This window comes from Pelobates fuscus, chromosome 6, assembly GCF_036172605.1.
Source record: "Pelobates fuscus isolate aPelFus1 chromosome 6, aPelFus1.pri, whole genome shotgun sequence".
NCBI classification, from domain to species: Eukaryota; Metazoa; Chordata; class Amphibia; order Anura; family Pelobatidae; genus Pelobates; species Pelobates fuscus.
The window spans coordinates 42,755,079-42,777,879 of record NC_086322.1 but is presented as its reverse complement, the minus strand read 5'-3'; the positions used below and the strand labels follow the sequence as shown (position 1 = coordinate 42,777,879).

Below are 22,801 nucleotides of genomic sequence, written 5' to 3'. Positions count from 1 at the left end.
GTGTGTATGAGTGCAGCGTGTGTGTATGAGTGCAGTGTGTGTATGAGTGCAGTGTGTGTGTGCATGAATGCAGTGTGTGTGTGCATGAATGCAGTGTGTGTGTGTATGAATGCAGTGTGTGAATGCAGTGTGTGCAGGGCCGGTGCAAGGATATTTGCCGCCGTAGGCAAAACATTTTTTGCCGCCCCCTCCCCCCCCCATATGTCCTGACTTCCCCTCCTCCTCCCTCAGTGGTCCTTACCTCCCCACCCCCGTGTTCCTTCACCCCCCCCCCAGTGGACCTGACTCACCCCTCCCCTAGTGGTCCTTACCCTCCCCTCCCCTCCCATAGTGGTCCTTATCCCACCCCTCCCTCTCATAGTGGTCCTTATCCCCCTTCTCCCTCCCATAGTGTTCCTTATCCCCCCCCCATCGCTCCCATAGTGGTCCATATACCCCCCCCTCCCTCCCATAGTGGTCCTTATACCCCCCCTCCCTCCCATAGTGGTCCTTATCCCACCCCCTCCCATAGTGGTCCTTATACCCCCCTCCCTCCCATAGTGGTCCTTATCCCACCCCCTCCCATAGTGGTCCTTATACCCCCCTCCCTCCCATAGTGGTCCTTATACCCCCCTCCCTCCAATAGTGGTCCTTATCCCCCCCTCCCTCCCATAGTGGTCCTTATACCCACCTCCCTCCCATAGTGGTCCTTATACCCACCTCCCTCCCATAGTGGTCCTTATACCCCCCCTCCCTCCCATAGTGGTCCTTATCCCACCACCTCCCATATTGGTCCTTATACCCCCCTCCCTCCCATAGTGGTCCTTATACCCCCCTCCCTCCCATAGTGGTCCTTATCCCACCCCCTCCCATAGTGGTCCTTATACCCCCCTCCCTCCCATAGTGGTCCTTATACCCCCCTCCCTCCAATAGTGGTCCTTATCCCCCCTCCCTCCCATAGTGGTCCTTATACCCCCCCTCCCTCCCATAGTGGTCCTTATCCCCCTCCTCCCTCCCATAGTGGTCCTTATCCCCCCCCTCCCTCCCATAGCGGTCCTTATACCCCCCCCTCCCATAGTGGTCCTTATACCCCTTTTTTTTTAATTATTATTATTTTTTTTATTATTATTATTTTTTTATTATTATTTATTTTATTTATATTTATTTTTTTTCGTCCCCCCTCCCTGCTTGATATATGGCAGGGAGGGGGGCTCTCCTTCCCTGGTGGTCCAGTGGCAGTTCAGTGGGGGGGAGAGGGGGGCTGGCAGAGCTGTAACTTACCTGTTCTGCAGCTCCTGTCAGCTCTCTCCTCCTCTGCGCCGTCCGTGCAGCTCCTTCTATCAGCTCACACTGTAAGTCTCGCGAGAGCCGCGGCTCTCGCGAGACTTACACTGGGAGCTGACCGAGGTGCTGAACGGACGGCGCAGAGGAGGAGAGAGCTGACAGGAGCTGCAGAACAGGTAAGTTACAGCTCTGCCAGCCCCCCTCTCCCCCCAGTCTGTATTATGGCAATGCAAATTGCCATAATACAGACTATTGACTCGAGTATAAGCCGAGTTGGGGTTTTTCAGCCCAAAAAATGGGCTGAAAAACTCGGCTTATACTCGAGTATATACGGTAATAGTTTGCAAACCGCACTATAACATCTCTGGGAGCACAAATTTATTTTGCCTTTCTTAATCAATGAAACGTTTCAAGTGGGTGTGGACGGTATATAAAACATATATATATATATATATATATATACCCTATGCACACACACTGCACCCTCACACACACACCTACAGACTGCGTATTTAGCAGTCTGTGTGTATTTAGTGTATATACTCAGCAGTCTTTGTGTGTGTGTATTCAGCAGTCTGTGCGTACTCAGCAGTCTGTGTGTGTGTGTATTAAGCAGTCTGCGTGTGTCTGTATTCAGCAGTCTGTGCGTACTCAGCAGTCTGTGTGTGTGTGTGTGTGTGTATTAAGCAGTCTGCGTGTGTGTGTGTGTGTGTGTATTCGGCAGTCTGAGAATCTATTCAGCAGTCTGTGTGTATGTATTTTATGTATGTAATGTATGTAATGTGTTTGTTGGAGGTACCAATAAATATAAGCTTATTTTTTATTGATAATTTAGATTTTTATTCCAGTCCACTGCTTTGTCCTGGGGCCTATAATGCTGTTAAGATAGCCCTGCTCAGGAGGTAGCTCATCGCATACTATTTTGGTGTACAGTATACCAACCACAGCAGCCAATGATGTTAGGTTCATCAGCATACACAGCTGGAATGGTGGATGCTCTTCCCAATGAGCATCAAGAATGGTTTAGACTATTTGATCCCATGCCTACAGATTTATAAATTGTCCTATCTAAAACTGTGAATGGTGGCCTAATGGGTATTCAGAAAGTAGTCTAAGCAGTGAGACAATTTAAGGTAAAATCTGCTTGAGGAATAGACGGAATTTGGAGAGAGTAAAGTAGGAAAGGATTTAATGGGAAGCAACAAAACAAATTAGATAACTAGAATAATCATAAGTGCAATCACAGGAGAGCTTTAAGGACAGATACTGGGAAAAAAAATTAGACACAGAGAGGTGGGAGACATAACAGGATACACCGGGAGGGGAAGAGAGGGCAAATTAAAAATATTGGTGGGCTTTGGTAACTATGGAAGAGAAAGAAGTTAGAGTATTGGGAACTGAAAAGACAGACCAAGAATGGAGAAATAAATAAATCCACTGGAGAACATAGTTAGTAAGGGTAATAAGACACCTTTACCCAGTCGGGAACTGTAGGCGGTTGCATTTCTGCACTTCTAAAACAAAGCACCTATGTCATATAACATATGTTGGTTTTTTGTCTTTCAGAAAAAATTGATGAAGAAACTTTCCTCATTTCCTTCTTAATTCCCCTAATAACAATAGTGTAATGTTTTACAGACATCAATACAAATCAGTGATGAAACATGAGAGTAAGAACCAGTGCAAGCTCGTCCACAGGGGCAGCACCATAGCCTTTTCTGTTGGGTCTTTTATCCTTTTTTTGTGTAAAGCAACACATTTAATATGTGTCGGTTTAATAAAATCTGTTCTATCCTTTTCAATACTAGTCATGCATTTCCCATTGTTATTCTCTTCTGCTGTTGCTGGGAAGAGTTTTTAAAAAGCCTATTCATATTTTCAGGCAAACATTCCAAAAATCTGATTAAACTCTATGTGCAGTTGCCTACTTCACCGTCATTGGCTGCCTTTCAGCCCCTATTGATTTTTAAAAGAAGATACATTTTTTTATTTTTAAATAAGTAATCCTTTGGCGGCATCTTGTGGCTAAAATTTGAATTACACTTATAATATAGTTCAACCAATAATGGATTTCTTCATTTTCCACATTTTCCTCATTTCAAACAACTTGCTTAATATATTCTCATACTCATGGTTGACATGCAACTATACATCTCCACCTTTCCTATTTTTTTTATATCCTTCCCAAACAATTTGTAACCATTTAACTCCCCAGTCGTGTCTCATCCCACCATGTTTCTGCTATGCCTATTATGTCATATTGCTTATTGTATGCTATTACCTATAGTAACCCAATTTTGTTATTTTGGCTTTTAGCATTAGTAAGCACACATTTAATGGTTTCATGAACCCAAGCCACCCTATTTACAGAAAACAGAATACCTCTGAGCAAAAAGCCTCCTACAAACTAAATTAATAGATTTAACACCCAGTTAGGAGCTTCTCCCATTAGCTTGGCTGTATTAATCGTATAATCCCACTGTAGGAGGACCGTTGTGTTTTTTTATGTATTAGCTTTCTAAAAGGGGTTTTATAACAAGGATAGAGCACCTTTGATTTTTTTTTTTTTGGGGGGTGGGAGAGAGGGGGTTGGAGGGAGAGGGTGGTGTTTACTTCAATGTTTAGGAGACTTATAGTTTATTGAACTTGGCATAAAGGTGTTATTTATATCAGGGGTTCCCAACCCAGTATCCTCTATCAGTCCAAGATTTAGGGATTAACCTGTTGTTTCTTCTTCTTTTTCTTCTTATGAGAAACTCCTATCCAGGTGTTAATTATTCTAATTTGGTTTGTAGGAGTCTTTTTGCTCTGATGTATTTGGTTTTCTATAGACTAATGTAGAGTAGAGAACGCAGGCCAACTACGTGGTTTGCAGTGCCCTCTGTCTTATGTGTTTAATACCCAACACCATAACTTATAGGGACACATAGTCACCAGAACAACTTCAGATTAATGTAGTAGTTCTGGTGTCTACATAATGTCCCTGCAGGCATTACTACTTTGGAACAAATTTAATGGCAGTCACTCAAACGCAGTGCTTACACGGCCACTAGAGGTGTTTTCTGGGTGTGCTGTACTGACATTCAGCATTTCCACTCCCTGCATGGAGACACTGAACGTTCCCCATAGAGATGCATCTCTGTTCTTTATTTCATTAAAAAAAAAGGAAGTAAACTAGATTTTTAAAGGGAGGCAACTATTGTGTCAGGTACACGTGTTTGTATTCCTGACACTATAGTGTTCCTTTAATAACCCGAGCTGATTTATTGTCTCAAGGAATACAGGGACACAAAGTACCAGACACAGTTAATAATTTTCCTAATTAATTAAACTGTTCATTATTTTATTCGTTTAAATGGATAGTGTTTGTTTGTTTGTTTAACCATAACTAGCTTTATATTTTTGATTATTAGTAACAGTTTATTGCCTCTGTAATGCATATAATAGACATATTGTTTGCTGGATTAACTTATCCATTTGTATATTCATTGTTTTTATTTTAATTTTATTTTTTGCTATTAAGACAACTTTATCTCCTGTATTATAAACAGTTTAGTTGAGCTGCCCCATATATATATATATATATATATATATATATATATATATATATATATATATATATATAAAAGAAATCCAAAATCTGGTACTCTACCTTAAAAGTTTTGTCCAAAAAATGCCTCGGTGCTGCAGAGCGTGGATATGCAAGGAAATAATGAAACAGAGCACTCCAGAGGTCTTGGTGATAAAAGTTGTTTATCCGTGTAACAAATAAATCGACGTTTCGACCCGCAGGTCTTTATCAAGATGACTTAAAACTTGATGCAGTGACTTTATATAACAAAGGTAATTAAGAGGTAATCACTTACCCTAACGTGACCGTGCTGCCCCAGAGTCATGTGTAACCGCTGTGAGTTGATTAGATTGTACCGTGTAGAGTTCGTAACTAAATGATGACGTCAGAAAATGCGCGACCCGTAGAGGTCGTGAATGAGCGTCAAGTTGCCATAGAAACCCAAGGTGAGTGCGCATGCGTGAAGTGAGTGAAAATTCAATAATAAAACCAGTAGGAAGACTACCTGAAATCTGATTCAGGTGATGTACAAGCTATACCCTTTTGTAAACATAAGTGACTGTACACACCTACGGTCTGGGAGACAGAAATATCTAAGAGAGGGTGTGTGCTACCGAATAGGTGTGTGTGGTATGTCGTGATGGAGCAATATGTGGGAGGAGTGAGGCGTGATGGACAAGAGCGAGACCAAAAAAATAAATAAAGTCTCACAGAGGGTAAGAGAGAGTGGGGGATGGAAATGGTGTGTGAAGTGAGCAAGTGAGAACACAGAAGATATATTGTGACAAAATAACCCAGTGTAACAAAGGACACTCATGACCAAGAGGAGAAAGTGTTGTGTAGCACTAAAAAGAGGGGAAGTGGACTGTAGGTGAGTGTGTGTATAAAAAACTAGACAAATGTATTAACATATATACAAAGTTATATCAATGAATGGGGCATATCAAGGGTACATCAATACAGAGTGTTATTAAGAAGCAGACAAAGTCTGTGCAATTGATTAAAGGATGCATATATATAAAAACATTTTTTAGAGTTTGCATAATAAGAGATGCCAGGCGATTGGTCCTGAGAGACAGGGTCAACAACTATATTTAACGATTGTCAAGAAATGAATGAAACGAAACATATTCGTTGAGGCCTTTTGGGTGTACTGTGTCTAATGTCTTGATCCAATATACTTCACGTTGAAGCAGGATTTTGGAACGATCACCCCCTCTGGAGAGTGGGGGGATGCGGTCAATGCCTATAAATTTTAGAGTCGGCAGACGGTGATTTGCTTCTAAAAAATGTTTAGCCACCGGTTTCTCAGTCTTGCCGTCTCTGAAGGCGGTCATAATTCCTGAGCGGTGACCCCGCATTCTGTCCCGCAATGTAAGGTTCGTTTTCCCCACGTAGTAGAGTCCACAGGGGCACGATATGAGGTAAATCACATGATCTGTGAGGCAAGTGATGTGGTGTTTAATGAGGTATCGTTTTCCTGAATGTGGATGAGCAAAAGACGGACCTGTGAGCATATGTCCACATGTGACACAGTTGGTGCATTTGAAGCAGCCCATTTTCGTATGTCCTTTTTTCGTCTCATATTGGTTGGTATAGTCACTTAGGACCAAAATGTCCCTTAAGTTGCGGTTGCGTCTACAAGCGATACGAGGAGGACGGGAAAATGTAGGATGCAATGTGGGGTCTGCAGCCAGAAGGTCCCATCTTTTACGAATGACCTTGGCGATCTGATCACTTGCTGTGTGATACAGGAATGGTAATGTGATGATCGCAGGATCTTGGGATATCGTGATACTTTTAGGCTGAGGCTGATGATAAATCTCAGTGGCTCTCTGTAATGATCGTTTGAGCATGTGTTGCGAATAACCTCTCTGTAAAAAGGATTGTTGCATTAGGTCAATCTGATCTTCAATGTTGTCTGGGTCTGAATTGTTCCTCAGTACCCTAAGGAACTGTGAGATCGGAAGAAATCTCTTGAGTGCACCTGGATGAAAGCTGGTAGCATGCAACACAGTATTGCGGTCCGAAGTTTTTTTGTATAACGTGTAGCCAATGGAGTTCTGTATACGATATATCTCTACATCGAGAAATTGGATCCTGTTGGCATCACAACAGTGACTCAGGCGTACAGGAGAGCTAATGTCGTTCAGATCGTGGATCATGGTGTCAAAAGATAAAGAAGAGCCAGACCACAATATAAGGATATCATCCACATATCTAAAATAAGATATGATATTGGTCTGATGTTTTGATAAAATATATTGTTGCTCATAAGCATACATGTAACTATTGGCGTAGTTGGGAGCTATGGCCGATCCCATAGCAGTCCCGGTTTGTTGAATATAAAAGTTCTTCTCGAACCGAAAATAATTGTTGGTCAAGGTGAATTCCAAGCATTCCAAAAGGTATTCAATAGGTGGTCCGTTATATTGATCTGAGTGGATCAAAGTTTGTCTCATAGCCTCAATCCCCTCTTGGTGAGGTATTATGGTGTAAAGGTTTTTTACATCTACGGTGGCAAAAGTGATAGGCCCCTCCGGAAGAGATATTTGTCTGAGATGGGTGAGAAGGTCCTGTGTGTTCTTGAGGCATGTTGGTATAAGTAGAGAAGGTGTTTTACAATGGTAATCAATAAATTTGGCCAAGGGTTCCAGTATACCTCGTTTGGCGGAAACGATGGGTCGGACCGGTGGATTGTTGGGGTCTTTATGGACCTTGGGTAAAGTGTATAACACCGGGATTTTAGGATGTGGATCTATAAGAAAATTGGCAGTCTGTTAAACACAGATTGATTCAAATAAATCTGACTGATGAGAATAATGTGTGTAAATGTAAAATATGTAATTACCTCTAAATTATTATTATTGCCTCCTGGGGATTAAAATGCACATTTTACTAGTGATGTTATAAGCAGCTTCCTTTCTGCACAGCATTAGTAGAGATAAAAGAGGAAGGTTTTTGTACGGCTCTGTATCACTGTGAGAGGGTAGCTGTAACCCTGCTGACAGTAATAATCTGCTGCATCTTCTGCTAACACTGCACTGATTGTTAAAGTGAAACTGGTTCCAGACCCTCTGCCACTGAACCGGGCTGGGATCCCAGTTGCTCTGTAGCTTGCACCAGAGATAAAAAGCTTGGGAGGTTGTCCAGGTTTCTGTTGGTACCAGTGAAGGTAGCTGTATATATCAGTACTAGATGTACATGTCATGGTGACAGTTTCTCCTGGTGACACAGTAACTGACTCTGGAGTCTGAGTAATCACAATCTGTCCATAGGATCCTGAGGGATGGAAAAGAAATAGTAATTATTAACAATTCACTAATTATATGTAACGGGGTTTTGGGGATGCCCCCTAGTGTCTTTGGGGTCCTTAAACCTAGTTAATTCACTATGCCTGACAGGCGGATCCTGAGCCTCCGCTATCTGGGAGCTGGGGTACATGTCTGCGGCAGCGCCTCCACCCAGTGGAACATCCGGGGTAGGGATGTGGGGTCCCACTGGGAACATACTTGGTGCAATAAGACTGACACAGCCTAACTGGAACTAACTTTATATGGTAAATAGCAATTGAACCGACACACATAGGAAAATACAATGGCGTAACAGATAACAATGCAAATGTGGATTTTTACCCACTCACCCACCAGCACACCTGTGTCCCACCCCCTTATCTTCGCCCTAGCGGCCGTTGGTGCACATAGGAGAGTTGGGGCCCTAATAAGGCCTGCTCCACAGAGTCACTGACACAGCCTAAGATGTGTAATGTCTGTACGGGACCTCAGAGTCTTTACTGTGAGTGAGAAGACAGGTGCCCTATGGTGATACAGGGAGAGGTTTGGCTTACCCTCACAACACAATTAACCAGGTAGTCAGTAGCAGTCTCCTCTCACTGGATTCACCAAACGTCTGGGCTCAATACTTGTCTTTGCCAGCAGGTCCCTCTCTCATCTGGTGTGATCTTGGGTGAAACAAGTTCTCTCTGCCAGGTTGCATCTCTTTTTACAGTCTCTCACATGTCCTCCATTTCAGCTCAGCATGTCATCCTTCTAGAATCCTTTTAGGCCCTCCTTCCTCAGAGCTGTGCAGGAAAACCTCTCAGGAACTGATGATGCCACACTCCTCCCACTGATTTCAGCAAGTCATGTGATCAATGCTCAATGTTTTATTAACAACATACTGGGGCCATGTGCCATCTACTGGGCATTTCAGATAATGCAGTCTGTGTAACTTCACAGGGTTACATGCTCCCCCTTGAAAATACTTGCCTTCCACTGGCAAGTCCTAGCCAGGGAGCTTAACAAAAATTCAACAGAGAAAGGTTTAGCATACCTACAGTACAGTTAGCACAGTAACATCCTAGCTAGCTAGTTATTTAGGGTAAAGAGTCACTAACATTTACCACTTCAGCTAGTGCATGTAGGAAAATGGCCATTTTAGATGCGGCTTGTGTCAGCGGGGCATAACTGGGCTCTCCTATATTGTCATAAACTAGGGTCCTAGGGGGTTGCCGCACTCTGGTGCTGTGTCTCAGTTCTCGCTGGGGGAGAGGATCTTGGGACATCAACTGTGGAACTTCGACTCCTGCCCTCGAAGTAGAGTCTCTAAGGGAAGTTCCAGGCACAAAACATGGACTTTCTGGATTCAACCTTGGAGAACTTAGTGACCCAGGAGAGGTTCCGGGACTTTGTGAAACCACAGGAGTTAAAGGAGGCAATTGCTGTGTTTCTTCAGCGGGTGATGACCACCACTGATCCTCTGCACTGGGAGTCCCCGGGGTCTCCTCTGCCCCATTTCTAAGACTCTCTGTTGGGTTTTCCTCCAGTTCTTCACTACTCTCTTCCTCTTCATCAGCATACACAACTGGAAGCAGATGGTTTCTATGCCAAGCCTTTATTCGGCCCTCCGGGCCCCTAATGTTGTACACTGGTAGTCCTTCCAGTTTGGACACAACCTCAAACAGGGTATCCTTCCATCTGTCAGCCAGTTTGTGTTTTCCAGGCACACCTAGATTCCGGAGAAGAACTTTATCCCCTGCTTGAATCTCCCGATATCTCACCTTAGCATCATATCTTCTTTTGTTCCGTTCTTCCATTTTTGCTGCTGCTTGGGTGGCCAACTCATAGGCCCGATGAAGGTTTTGTTTGAGGTTCCTCACATATTGAAAGTGTGAAGTTGAATCTGTTCCATCAGGAGACACTCCCAAACGGACATCTATCGGCAATCGAGCTTCTCTTCCGAACATTAGGAAAGGTGAGAACCCTGTAGATTCATGCCTTGTACAGTTGTATGCGTGGACCATGGCTTCCACATGTTTACTCCAAGACCGCTTCTCGACTTGCTTGAGAGTCCCTAGCATATCTAGGAGGGTCCTATTTAACCGTTCTGGCTGTGCATCACCCTCCGGATGATAAGGTGTGGTTCTGGACTTCTGCACCTGTAACATGCCCAACAGCTCCTTGATCAACTTACTCTCAAAGTCTCTACCTTGATCAGAGTGCATCCGATTGGGTAATCCATAGTGAATAAAATACTTCTGCCAAAGGACTTTGGCTACAGTCACAGCCTTTTGATCTTTAGTGGGGAAGGCTTGAGCATATCTGGTGAAATGGTCCGTTACCACCAGCACATTTCCAATTCCCGCTGTATCATTCTCAATGCAGAGATAGTCCATGCACACAAGATCCATGGGTCCCGCACTTTTCAGATGACCCATAGGGGCAGCTCTCACAGGCAGGGTCTTCCTCTGGATACACCTCCTGCATGTCTTTACATGTTGCTCGACATGTTCCCTCATGCGAGGCCAATAGAACCGATCTTGTACTAGGCCATAGGTCTTGTCCACCCCGAGATGCCCATGTTGATCGTGGAGAGCTCTCAGGACCATGCCACGGTATCTGTGCGGTAGTACCAATTGTTTTCTATCGGGGTGATCATGATACTTCACGACGCTATAGAGAACTCCATCTACGAGATGTAGTCGGCTCCATTCTCTTCGGTATAATTCTCTTTGACTCACAGGTAGAGAAGTCAGCAATTTAGGATTCTCAGTCTTTATTGCTCTGATAACTATCCCAATATACCAGTCCTGCGCTTGAGCCTTCCTCTTGTCTTCTGTGGTTATACTGGGCCACTGTTGAAGCATGACTGGAGCATGGAACACCTCGGGCACAGCTTCTGGAGAGTGGCTAATGGAGTCTATCCCCCTTAGCTCGGCAAATTCTTCTTGACTCTCGGCCACCACATACATCTGACAAAAGGCTCCTACCCCCGGCCCAGGGATCTCTTCCCACTCCTCTTCTTCTTGGTGAGGAGTGAGTCTAGGCCTGCGGGACAGGGCATCTGCGCTGATATTCTTGGGCCCAGGCTTGTACTTCAGGCGGAAACTGTAGCTTGACAAGGCAGCCAACCACCTATGTCCTGTGGCATCCAGCTTAGCTGTAGTCTGGATGTAGGTAAGTGGATTGTTGTCAGTCCTTACTTCGAATGTTGCTCCATACAAATAGTCATGCAGCTTATCCACGATGGCCCACTTGAGTGCCAGAAATTCCAATTTATGGACTGGATAGTTTTTCTCAGCACCTGTAAGACTTCTACTTATGTAAGCCACCGGCCTCAATCCTTCTGGATAACTTTGGTGCAGTACACCCCCTAGGCCTTCCATGCTGGCATCCACATGGAGGATATATGGTTTCTCAGGGTCTGCATAGGCTAAGACAGGAGCTTCTGTAAGTCTCTTCTTCAGTGTCAGAAAGGCATCTTCACATCCTGAAGTCCATTTCTCTCCAAAGGGGTCTTTAGGATATGGTGCCTTAACACCCTTTACGTCAGAGGTAATCTTCAGCAGGTCATGTAACTCTCGAGCAATCTTTGAGTAGTCTTTCACGAACCTTCGGTAGTAACCCCAGAATCCGAGAAAGGACCGCAACTCACTGATGTTATTTGGTCTTGGCCAATTCAACACTGCTTCAATTTTAGCAGGATCTGTGGCTACTCCTTCAGCGGAGACTATGTGCCCCACATAAGTGACAGAGTTCTGGGCAAATCGGCATTTGTCCACTGATAGCTTCAGGCCTTCAGCTTGCAGTCGATCCAACACCTTTAGCAATCTTTGTTCATGCTCCTCTGGTGTCTTCCCGAAAACAATTAGGTCATCTAGATACACTAAACACTCTTTGGGATTCATATCCTCCACAGTTTTCTCCATCAGCCTCTGAAAAGTAGCAGGAGCTCCTGTGATTCCCTGTGGCATTCTGGTAAACTGGAAGAACCCCAAGGGGCAGATGAAAGCTGTCTTTTCCTGATCCTCCTTCTTCATAGGTACCTGATAATATCCAGACCTCAAGTCAAGCACACTAAACCACTGGCTGCCAGATAGGGCGTTCAGAAGATCCTCTATCCGGGGCAAAGTGTACTGATCTGGCACAGTTCTTTTGTTCAGAGTACGGTAGTCCACACATAGCCGAACTGAACCATTCTTTTTCCTCACTACCACAATAGGTGAGGCATAGGGGCTCCGGGACTCTGTGATGATGCCTGCTCCTTCCATCTGTTGGAGTATGTCCCGGACATCTTCCACATCTCGAGGGGGTATTCTTCTTGACCTTTCTCTGAAGGGAGTAGGATCAGCAAGTCTTATAGCATGGGTGGCACTTTTAGAACACCCCACGTCCATCTCTGCTCTGGAGAACACTCCCTCTCGGGTGGCCAGTTTTGAACGAAGGCTGTCTTTCCACTGCTGTGGTAGGGGAGAATCTTCTAGATCAAAATATAAAGGTGCTTTCACATAATCCTTCTGTTCTGCACTCACAGACATGATGGACGAAACTTGATCTAAAAGGTGTATTGCACCAATCGTTTGATGACGATCAATCCGGATTTCCGTGGGGGTTAAATTCTGTACCATCACAGGAAAGCTCCGACACCACCTTTTTCGCCAATCTTTTATCTCAGGTATGAGAGTCCACCCCTTCTTCTGATCCTCTTCAGGCAGAGACTCAATAAGGTATTGTCCAGTTCCCCCCAACATTTCATGGTGCATTGAGGCTATGGCTCATAAGGTTTTAGTCTCACCAGGCTTCACAAATGCAGGTTCTGTTCCTGAATAGTGGCACAACCCTGGTTTTGTTTCAAGGGCTAGTCGTCGACACTCTTTTCCTAGGACAGGGCTGACCTCCATCAGTCGGTCTAGGGAGACATCTCCCACTTCTGTCAGATAGGCCCTGAATACATCCTGTACCATCTTTGCATTAGTACCCAATATTATTGGGGCACACACTTTCTTGGCTGCAGGGCATATCAAAGCTTCCAGCTCCATAGGACATATCATCCCGGTATTTTACTGGGGAATAGTTATGGTCACTTTTATGCATCCCTCCACAGGTTGAGCTTGCGACCCAACGCCCCATAGCTGAAACTCTCCTGCAGGTTCCATAGGAATGTGTTTCAAATGACGTTCATAGAAGTCTCTGTAGATAATGGTGACTTGAGAACCTGTATCTAGCAATGCTGAAGCATGAATTCCTTCCACTTGTACGTGTATCAAAGATTTAGGCCCAATCTTGGCCCCTACAGATAGACTATGTGTAGGCCGGGTCTTCCTTCGCTTGTAAGACCTGGTCATTTGAGTCTCCTCGAGCTCGGTTGCCAGCACCTCCACATCCACCTCCATGGAATTTGCAGGGCACTCCCGCTGAAAATGCCCTGACTTTCCACATTTAAAGCAGTCCCCTCGGCGGGGTGAATCCTCAGGAAACAGCCTTTTCTGAGTCTTCCTGTGTTGCCCCCCACTTCCAGGGGGAAAAACTGCTCTCTCTGGTGGTGATTTGCATAAGAGCTCCAATTCAGCCACCTTCTTCCTAAGAGCTGACAGTTCTGTATCCTCTTTCTCCTTCTGTAGGGGTGGACACGTCTGGTCTTCCATTCTCCTAGCTGTATTTATTAATGTGGAATAAGGCAGAACTTTATCATCCAATTTGGCTCTCAGCAGAATCATAACTGGATTATTGGTCAAACCACCTCTCTGAATTTGCTTAGATAGCCGAGCATCCAACTCAGGGGCAGTGACTGCTCCTTTATGGAATAACTTTCCAAGCGATAGTTGTAACCGGTTGATATAGTCAGTGGCTTTTTCATGCTCCTTCTGCTTAGTGGCTAGGAACTTAACCAACAGATCATCCAAATCTTCTGATTTCCCATAAGCATCCTGTAAAACTTGTAGATAGTCGTGCACAGTAGCTTGCCCATTTACTCCCTTGTACAGTCTTATCATGTCTGTAGCGGGAAAACGAAGACTCTCCACCAACCGCTGTTTCTTTATGGTATCCGTACAAGACCATTCCTCCAACAACTGCATAGCATTATCCTTCCAGACCTCAAAAGGTTCTTCTCCTGCAGGAACAGGCTGATTCCCAGAAAACACCTTTAGTTTGCGGTAACTATGGGTGTGGTTTGCCGTCACTATGGCTTCTGAGAGTTTCTGTAGTATGTCCGATACATCACTACCTCCTGTAGGCAGGGTGTGTACTTCAGGGTTGTCTGGTTTCAGTAATGCTGTAGGTGGATGAGATTCTACTTTAGGAGTAATCATCCCCTGCCCTCTAGGAGGATGGGCAGCTTGTTTAGGAATGGCTCCGGCCTTTCCGGAGATGGGGGTCAGGAGCTTAGAATAATTTTCTGTGACATAATCTTTCCGTTCTAATTTAAAGGGTTGTTGCAGTGAGGCCCTTTCTTTCTTATCAAGGAGAGCGTACACTAAGGAGCATCCTTCATCCGGGGCTCCATATAAATGAATGTTGGTAGGCATCTCGTGGTCTCCCAAGTCCGTATGACAATATATTAACATGTAAGTTTGGCCTTCAGAATCCTGCAGGATATCCCTGACGGTTGCCATTTCTATTCCCAGTCGAATTTCTATACACAAGATGACGTGATTCATCTTACAGCAGGATGGGACTTTGCATAACATCACAGCTTGCTGTAATGGTACATTTCTTTTCTGGGCCCACTCTTTTGCAAAGGAGGGAGTGGCCTGAGGACTTAGCCTATTCTCACTGGTTGTACCCCAATTCATCTCAGCAGCGCCTCCATATGTAACGGGGTTTTGGGGATGCCCCCTAGTGTCTTTGGGGTCCTTAAACCTAGTTAATTCACTATGCCTGACAGGCGGATCCTGAGCCTCCGCTATCTGGGAGCTGGGGTACATGTCTGCGGCAGCGCCTCCACCCAGTGGAACATCCGGGGTAGGGATGTGGGGTCCCACTGGGAACATACTTGGTGCAATAAGACTGACACAGCCTAACTGGAACTAACTTTATATGGTAAATAGCAATTGAACCGACACACATAGGAAAATACAATGGCGTAACAGATAACAATGCAAATGTGGATTTTCCCCACTCACCCACCAGCACACCTGTGTCCCACCCCCTTATCTTCGCCCTAGCGGCCGTTGGTGCACATAGGAGAGTTGGGGCCCTAATAAGTCCTGCTCCACAGAGTCACTGACACAGCCTCAGATGTGTAATGTCTGTACGGGACCTCAGAGTCTTTACTGTGAGTGAGAAGACAGGTGCCCTATGGTGATACAGGGAGAGGTTTGGCTTACCCTCACAACACAATTAACCAGGTAGTCAGTAGCAGTCTCCTCTCACTGGATTCACCAAACGTCTGGGCTCAATACTTGTCTTTGCCAGCAGGTCCCTCTCTCATCTGGTGTGATCTTGGGTGAAACAAGTTCTCTCTGCCAGGTTGCATCTCTTTTTACAGTCTCTCACATGTCCTCCATTTCAGCTCAGCATGTCATCCTTCTAGAATCCTTTTAGGCCCTCCTTCCCCAGAGCTGTGCAGGAAAACCTCTCAGGAACTGATGATGCCACACTCCTCCCACTGATTTCAGCAAGTCATGTGATCAATGCTCAATGTTTTATTAACAACATACTGGGGCCATGTGCCATCTACTGGGCATTTCAGATAATGCAGTCTGTATAACTTCACAGGGTTACATATATATTAAGCACATAATAAAAACTAAGCACACATTGATAGAAATAAAATGTGTAATGAGAATCCATTGTTACCCTGAATATAAAGCATAATCACACACAGCAGGTAACTGAGAGGGACCATCTTTGTGGCTGTGAATTGTCACATACAGACTATAAGATTTCTCCTGTACAAGGAAACTTATATACACTGACAGCTGGAATAGTGAAATATGCAAATACAAGGAGGATGCTGGCTGTGTTATTTCAGCCTCACTGATCACTTCTCTCTCATATAAATAGATCTCTTTATATCCTCCAGCATAGTGAGTGTGTGGTGTCAGTAAGGGGAGATTAATTATCAGTTCATGACTGGAGTAACAAACACCACAAAGGTGTAATAACTCCCAAAACAGGGCAATAAGTATATGGAAGCATGTTATAATTGAAGATTATTTCTTTATTTAAAAAACATATTTAGCTTGCAATTAGGAATTTTCATGTTGGTAATCCAAATTACATTAATTTATTGCATGTAAAAAAAGAAAATAGATTTTATAGGGTACCATTACATAAAATAAAGAGCTTCTAACTCTATTTTACTTCTTGAATAGCCACACACTACCTACTGTATACAGGGCTCTACTGAATATTGGAATTTGTGACCATAATATTACAAGTTCTTCTACTCAATAATCCATGCTTACAAAATATAATATATTTAACAATAAAATGTAAGTACATGAGTGGTAAGAAAGTCTATCATACAAGGCTATTTCTATAGATCTACACTATTCTATTAGCTGCATGTGTGCATAGTAAGAATTGTATATATTTTCTTCTGCATACCTTAAATGTTGTTATTGCATGAGAAAATCCATTTACCAGTCTTTAGTTCACAGTTGATTGTTATCATTTCGGAAATATAATATCCCAGACCTCCCTTAATATTGTCCATAGAGGGCTTTGATTAAGATATTACTATTACTTTTTACCAGTCCTATTTACAAGTTTTCTCTTTATTTTTCATTTTCACAATAATAACACCACCATAAAGAACAGCATAGAAAGATACATCTTCAATTATTGGTACTTAAAATTGTTTCTCTATACTGTGGAGAACATAAAAAAGAACAGGAACACAGTGGAGGGGTAGTGTCATACTTCCTCTTGGCCCGCGCCACTCTGGTCCCGCCGTCCATGACACACCACACAATGACAAGGTAGGAGGCATGCTTCTTCCTTGTCTTTTGGCCCCTAAAGAGGAAGTAACATAATTTACATCTGGGCTAGCACTCAGCCTATCAGCTGTTACTTAGCCCTGTTTTTACCTCCCTCTTACATCACTGCTTTGCCCTGTCATGGTCTTTTGTATCCCAATAATGCATTTCTTTAGTGTGTCTTTTCTGGTATCTGACTTTGGCTTGTTTTCCGTTTATCCATTCTTCTGGTGTCCTTGACCCTTGGCTTTGTTCTACGTTTATTCTTCCATCTCCAATTCCAACCTTGGCTTGTCTGATTATTATATACTTCTCGCTGTACTTAATCATACGTTAAATCCGGCCATTTTAAGGCCCGGCAATATGTCTGGCTTTGTGTATCCATTGAGCCCCTTAGTTTGCATGTTAGGGAGATTGACCTTGAAAGGGAGCAGAAAAAGAAAAGGGTGGTGGGGAGAAGAGGGCATATGGTTAGGAAAGATTTCCTCAAGGTACACTATAACTGAGTGAATTACCTAGTTATTACTATATGAAATATTAAGACAGTTTATCTTCTTCCTATCTCATCTATTGCTTCCTTCCCTACCTTCCTCCCTATTCCAGTTCTTCTTCTTCAATATGCCGCATTTCCTCCATTGTATGCTGTCGTCTGAATTAAACCATATGTGTTCCAGTTTCAAACATAAACCTTTTAAACACACTTCCTAAACAAACATACAACTCTTCATACCCTACATTCAATATCATTCAGATAGCTGAGGAAGTGGGGGACACCGGGGCGGGGGGAAAGGTCCCATAGGGGTGAAGTTCACCATGTTTTTCATTGACCCCATATTTGATTATAGTTCCAACCACAGTTACTCTCCCCCGGGCGTCTCACGACCATATTGTATTGAAAGTCAATGTGGTTTCTAATTTCTATCCATAACAGGGGGACACATTTCTTCCAGTTCCTTGCAATACATATCTTTATAGCCATAAATTATCAGTCCTATTTAGAACTTCTGAATTAGCTACATGATGAAAATACCATTTTATTTTTGCTCAGACCGTGATTTTGGCTATAAGATGTAAATAGGGCTGACTGTAATTCTTGTAATGACCAACCTGATCTCAGCATTACCGCAAATAGCAAAGTAGGGAAATGTCTTAATGAAATGAGTAAAACTACCAGCAGTATTTAGGATGTATTTACTTTATTTACAATAACATTGCTCGATTGGTCTTTGTGTTTTGTATATTACACATTTTGTGGCTATGAGGATGGAAGTTTCTACCATTTTAAGATTTCTTTTTTACCTCTACATACCGTATTTATCGGCGTATAACACGCACCGGCGTATAACACGCACCTCATTTTTAGAAAGAAATTCCAGGAAATTTCCCCCCTCCCATAGTATTCTCCCCCCCTCCCATAGTATTTCCCCCCTCCCATCCCATAGTATTCTAGCCCCCCCTCCCCTCCCATAGTATTCTCCCCCCCTCCCCTCCCATAGTATTCTCCCCCCCCTCCCCTCCCATAGTATTCTCCCCCCTCCCCTCCCATAGTATTCTCCCCCCCCTCCCCTCCCATAGTATTCTCCCCCCCTCCCCTCCCATAGTATTCTCACCCCCTCCCCTCCCATAGTATTCTCCCCCCCCGCCCCTCCCATAGTATTCTCCCCCCCTCCCCTCCCATAGTATTCTCCCCCCCTCCCCTCCCATAGTATTCTCCCCCCCCTCCCCTCCCATAGTATTTCCCCCCCTCCCCTCCCATAGTGTACTCCCCCCCTCCCCTCCCATAGTGTACTCCCCCCCCTCCCCTCCCATAGTGTACTTTCCTCCCCCTCCCCTCCCATAGTGTACTTTCCTCCCCCTCCCCTCCCATAGTGTACTTTCCTCCCCCTCCCCTCCCATAGTGTACTTTCCTCCCCCTCCCCTCCCATAGTGTACTTTCCTCCCCCTCCCCTCCCCTCCCATAGTGTACTTTCCTCCCCCTCCCCTCCCATAGTGTACTTTCCTCCCCCTCCCCTCCCCTCCCATAGTGTACTTTCCTCCCCCTCCCCTCCCCTCCCATAGTGTACTTTCCTCCCCCTCCCCTCCCCTCCCATAGTGTACTTTCCTCCCCTCCCATAATTACTTACCTGTCCTGAAGCATGGGCCGGCTTCACAGCGCGCACCGCGGTACAGGAACTTTAATTTAAGGTTCCGGTTTCCGGCGGGACTGAAAGGAAGTGTGCACACTATTGTGCACACTTCCTTTCAGTCCCGCCGGAAACCGGAACCTGAAATTAAAGTTCCTGTACCGCGGTGCGCGCTGTGAAGCCGGCCCATGCTTCAGGACAGGTAAGTAATTATGGGATATCGGCGTATAACACGCACCCACGATTTTCCCCCTATTTTCAGGGGAAAAAAGTGCGTGTTATACGCCGATAAATACGGTACTTTTTTTTAATTTGATGGAGTTCGCTTCCATTTTCTATTTTTATTTTGCATTTTCAAGGTCTAACACATACCTTACTTAACAGTAAAAAGTTAATAGTAAGTTAACAGTAAATACAAACAGGCAGTGTTTACTAGCCCCTTCCTGGCATTTACCACTATCACTATAAAGTCATTTTATATTCACATTTATAATAAGTAATTATATTTCCTTAACTATTCTTACTCGTCCCTTCTTTTCCTTGTGTCGCCATATGTTGGCAACTTCCAAGCCATAAAGCATTCACTCTAATCCAGATAATCCTGACTGGTTCTGTATTACACACATTCATGTTCACCAATATAAATACATAGACGATAGCCCATAGAATGTGTTATACACTTGGTGCCCTGTGTTACCCGATATAGAGAATCCATGTGTAGAATAGAATTACAATATATAGAGCAATGGGTGACCTATTACACAGGGATAGTATTTACACTTTGCTCTAAATAGTGATGGGAATATTTACTCCATTATATTTAAACCCTTTTTATAGAATATCACACATAATACAGGTGTGTGTGATTTCTGATCTGAGCTCAATAATTACCACTTTGGGAAAATTTTGTAAGAAGTAACTACCTGTCAGTACGAATGTATGTACGTGTATCAATAATGAAGCGAAACTCCCACAATGCAACTGGCCAATGACAGCCAGAATGATACATTATTGTAATCCCAGATACTAAGGAAACAATAATGTGTATTTGTGCAGAGTGAGGAAACAGATCATGTTAAAATGAGACAGTGACCGGCAGCGGCAGTAAAAGGGAAGGAGAAAATGCCAACATTAAGCAGAGTTTACAATGAGCTTCAGGCAGTCAACACACACTGCGTATGGCTGTCCCTGAAACTAAGTGCTTTATGGGTTTTATAGTCACAGAGAATGGGGTCTTATAGAAAGATTTGTTTTTTGCTCAATAATTACTATTTTGTTTCTCCTGTCTCCTCGAATTTCCCCATGAAGTAACACAGACATAGTCCTGCAAAAAAATATTTATATTGTAGTATTACAAATTGTGAAAAATTAATTATCTCTAAAGTATTTCTAATTACTGTTTATCGGTGATTAGAGATCAGCAGTAACCGTGCAGCATTTTACTAGAGATGTTATAAGCAGCTTCCTTTCTGCACAGCATTAGTAGAGATAAAAGAGGAAGGTTTTTGTACGGCTCTGTATCACTGTGAGAGGGTCGCTGCGATACTGCTGACAGTAATAATCTGCTGCATCTTCTGCTAACACTGCACTGATTGTTAAAGTGAAACTGGTTCCAGACCCACTGCCACTGAACCGGGCTGGGATCCCAGGCTGTCTGCTGCTTGCCCTATAGATAAGAAGATTTGGAGGTTGTCCTGGTTTCTGTTGGTACCAGTTCAGGTAGCTGCCTATATCAGTACGTATAATGAGTATCCATTGTTACCCTGAATATAAAGCATAATCACACACAGCAGGTAACTGAGAGGGACCATCTTTGTGGCTGTGAATTGTCACATACAGACTATAAGATTTCTCCTGTACAAGGAAACTTAAATACACTGACAGCTGGAATAGTGAGATATGCAAATACAAGGAGGATGCTGGCTGTGTTATTTCAGCCTCACTGATCACTTCTCTCTCATATAAATAGATCTCTTTATATCCTCCCAGCATAGTGAGTGTGAGATGTCAGTGAGGCACTGGATGAATCAGGTGAAATTCCTTGAGGACTTATTTGCTTCAAAAAATAACTTTTTTAAAGATGCAGCTGCTGACAACCCATCTACCACATTTTGAGGCTGTGCTCCAAAACCAATTCACAGAGGTAGAAAAGTGGATAGTTGATAACATACTCTTCCTAAACACTGACAAAACAGTTACAATGATCTTTGGAACTGTACCTAAATTACATAAACTACAAAATCAACAACTATGTATCAGAACAAATCCCAATAGCACACTGACAGCAGTCTGTTCTTTTTAAATATCTAGGTATGTTGCTAGACACCAGTCTATCATTTGGCCTTCACATTGAAAAAATATCTTCAAAACTTTACCCACAACTAGGTGCACTGTTCAGAAACAAATCCTGCCTAAGCCCTACAGTAACAAAACAGTGCAACAAATGCTAATGCCGGTCATTAATTATGGGAATGTCGTGTATGCACCCATACCGCAAACCCACCTTAATAAACTTAATACGTTATATAATTTGTTCTGACGATTTGTACTAGAATGTAATTACTTTACCCACCACTGTGACATGTTAAAAGAGCTAACCTGGCTATCGCTGGAATCCCGACGCACTCTTCATCTTTCCAGCCTTGTGTATAAGAGCTTTTATGGGAAACTCCCACCCTACCAAAGTATAATGCTCTCCCCAGCTGTTCCCACCTCCTATAACCTCCGACCCAGTACAAGCACGATATTTAGCATACCGCAATACAAAAATAAAGTGTCTCGAGCGTCATTTTCCTACAGAGCACTACAATTATGGAATAACCCCCTCAGGGATACCGTCAAATCTTCATTCAATCTAAAATCTTTTAAGAGATCTATGGCAACATACCTCAATGCAGAATGCACCTGTCATGGTTGGCTATATTTATTACCTGTTATGTGTTAAATTTATATATATATATTTAACACATAACAGGTAATAAATATAGCCAACCATGACAGGTGCATTCTGCATTGAGGTATGTTGCCATAGATCTCTTAAAAGATTTTAGATTGAATGAAGATTTGATATATATATATATATATATAGTTTGTATATTGTATTGTTTGTAATATCATATAAACACATTGTATCCTATTGTAACAATGCAATGTTTTGTGGACCCAGGACATACTTGAAAACGAGAGAAAATCTCAATGTACCCTTCCTGGTAAAATATTTTATAAATAAATAAATAATTATGCTTCTAAATTTAGTGTGTGTGTGTGTGTGTGTGTGTGTTTTATATTGTGTCAACAATGTAAACAGTACTCCTTTGGTGGCATCTAGTGGCTTAATTCCAAATTACACCTGTAATGAGTTAATCACTGAGAGGGACACTACCCAACAACAAACAAAAAATAAATACAAAGAAAAATACTTATAATAAAAATGTGTGCATTTAATAATGCATTATTTTTATTCAGGACTTGCAAAATCTACAGATCACTTTTCTAAAGTCCAAACTTTCAAACTTTCTCTAGCTGCCCGATCACGGACTTCAGTCTTTGCAAAGCAAGTGCTCTGAACAACTGCTTCGTGAGTTTAGCTACACTGAGCAAACCAAACCAGGAAGTAACAGGATCCGTTGTCTGATAGATAGC

At 43.3% G+C, this 22,801-nt stretch overlaps 1 gene segment (V, D, J or C); it reads right to left on the bottom strand.

Annotated features, from left to right (window-relative positions):
* Positions 1 to 7,769: 7,769 nt before the first annotated feature.
* On the bottom strand, positions 7,770 to 15,978 carry LOC134566042 (immunoglobulin kappa variable 3-15-like). The segment is given in 2 exon segments: positions 7,770 to 8,116; positions 15,913 to 15,978. Coding segments are annotated over 2 exon segments (396 nt in total).
* Positions 15,979 to 22,801: the final 6,823 nt, after the last annotated feature.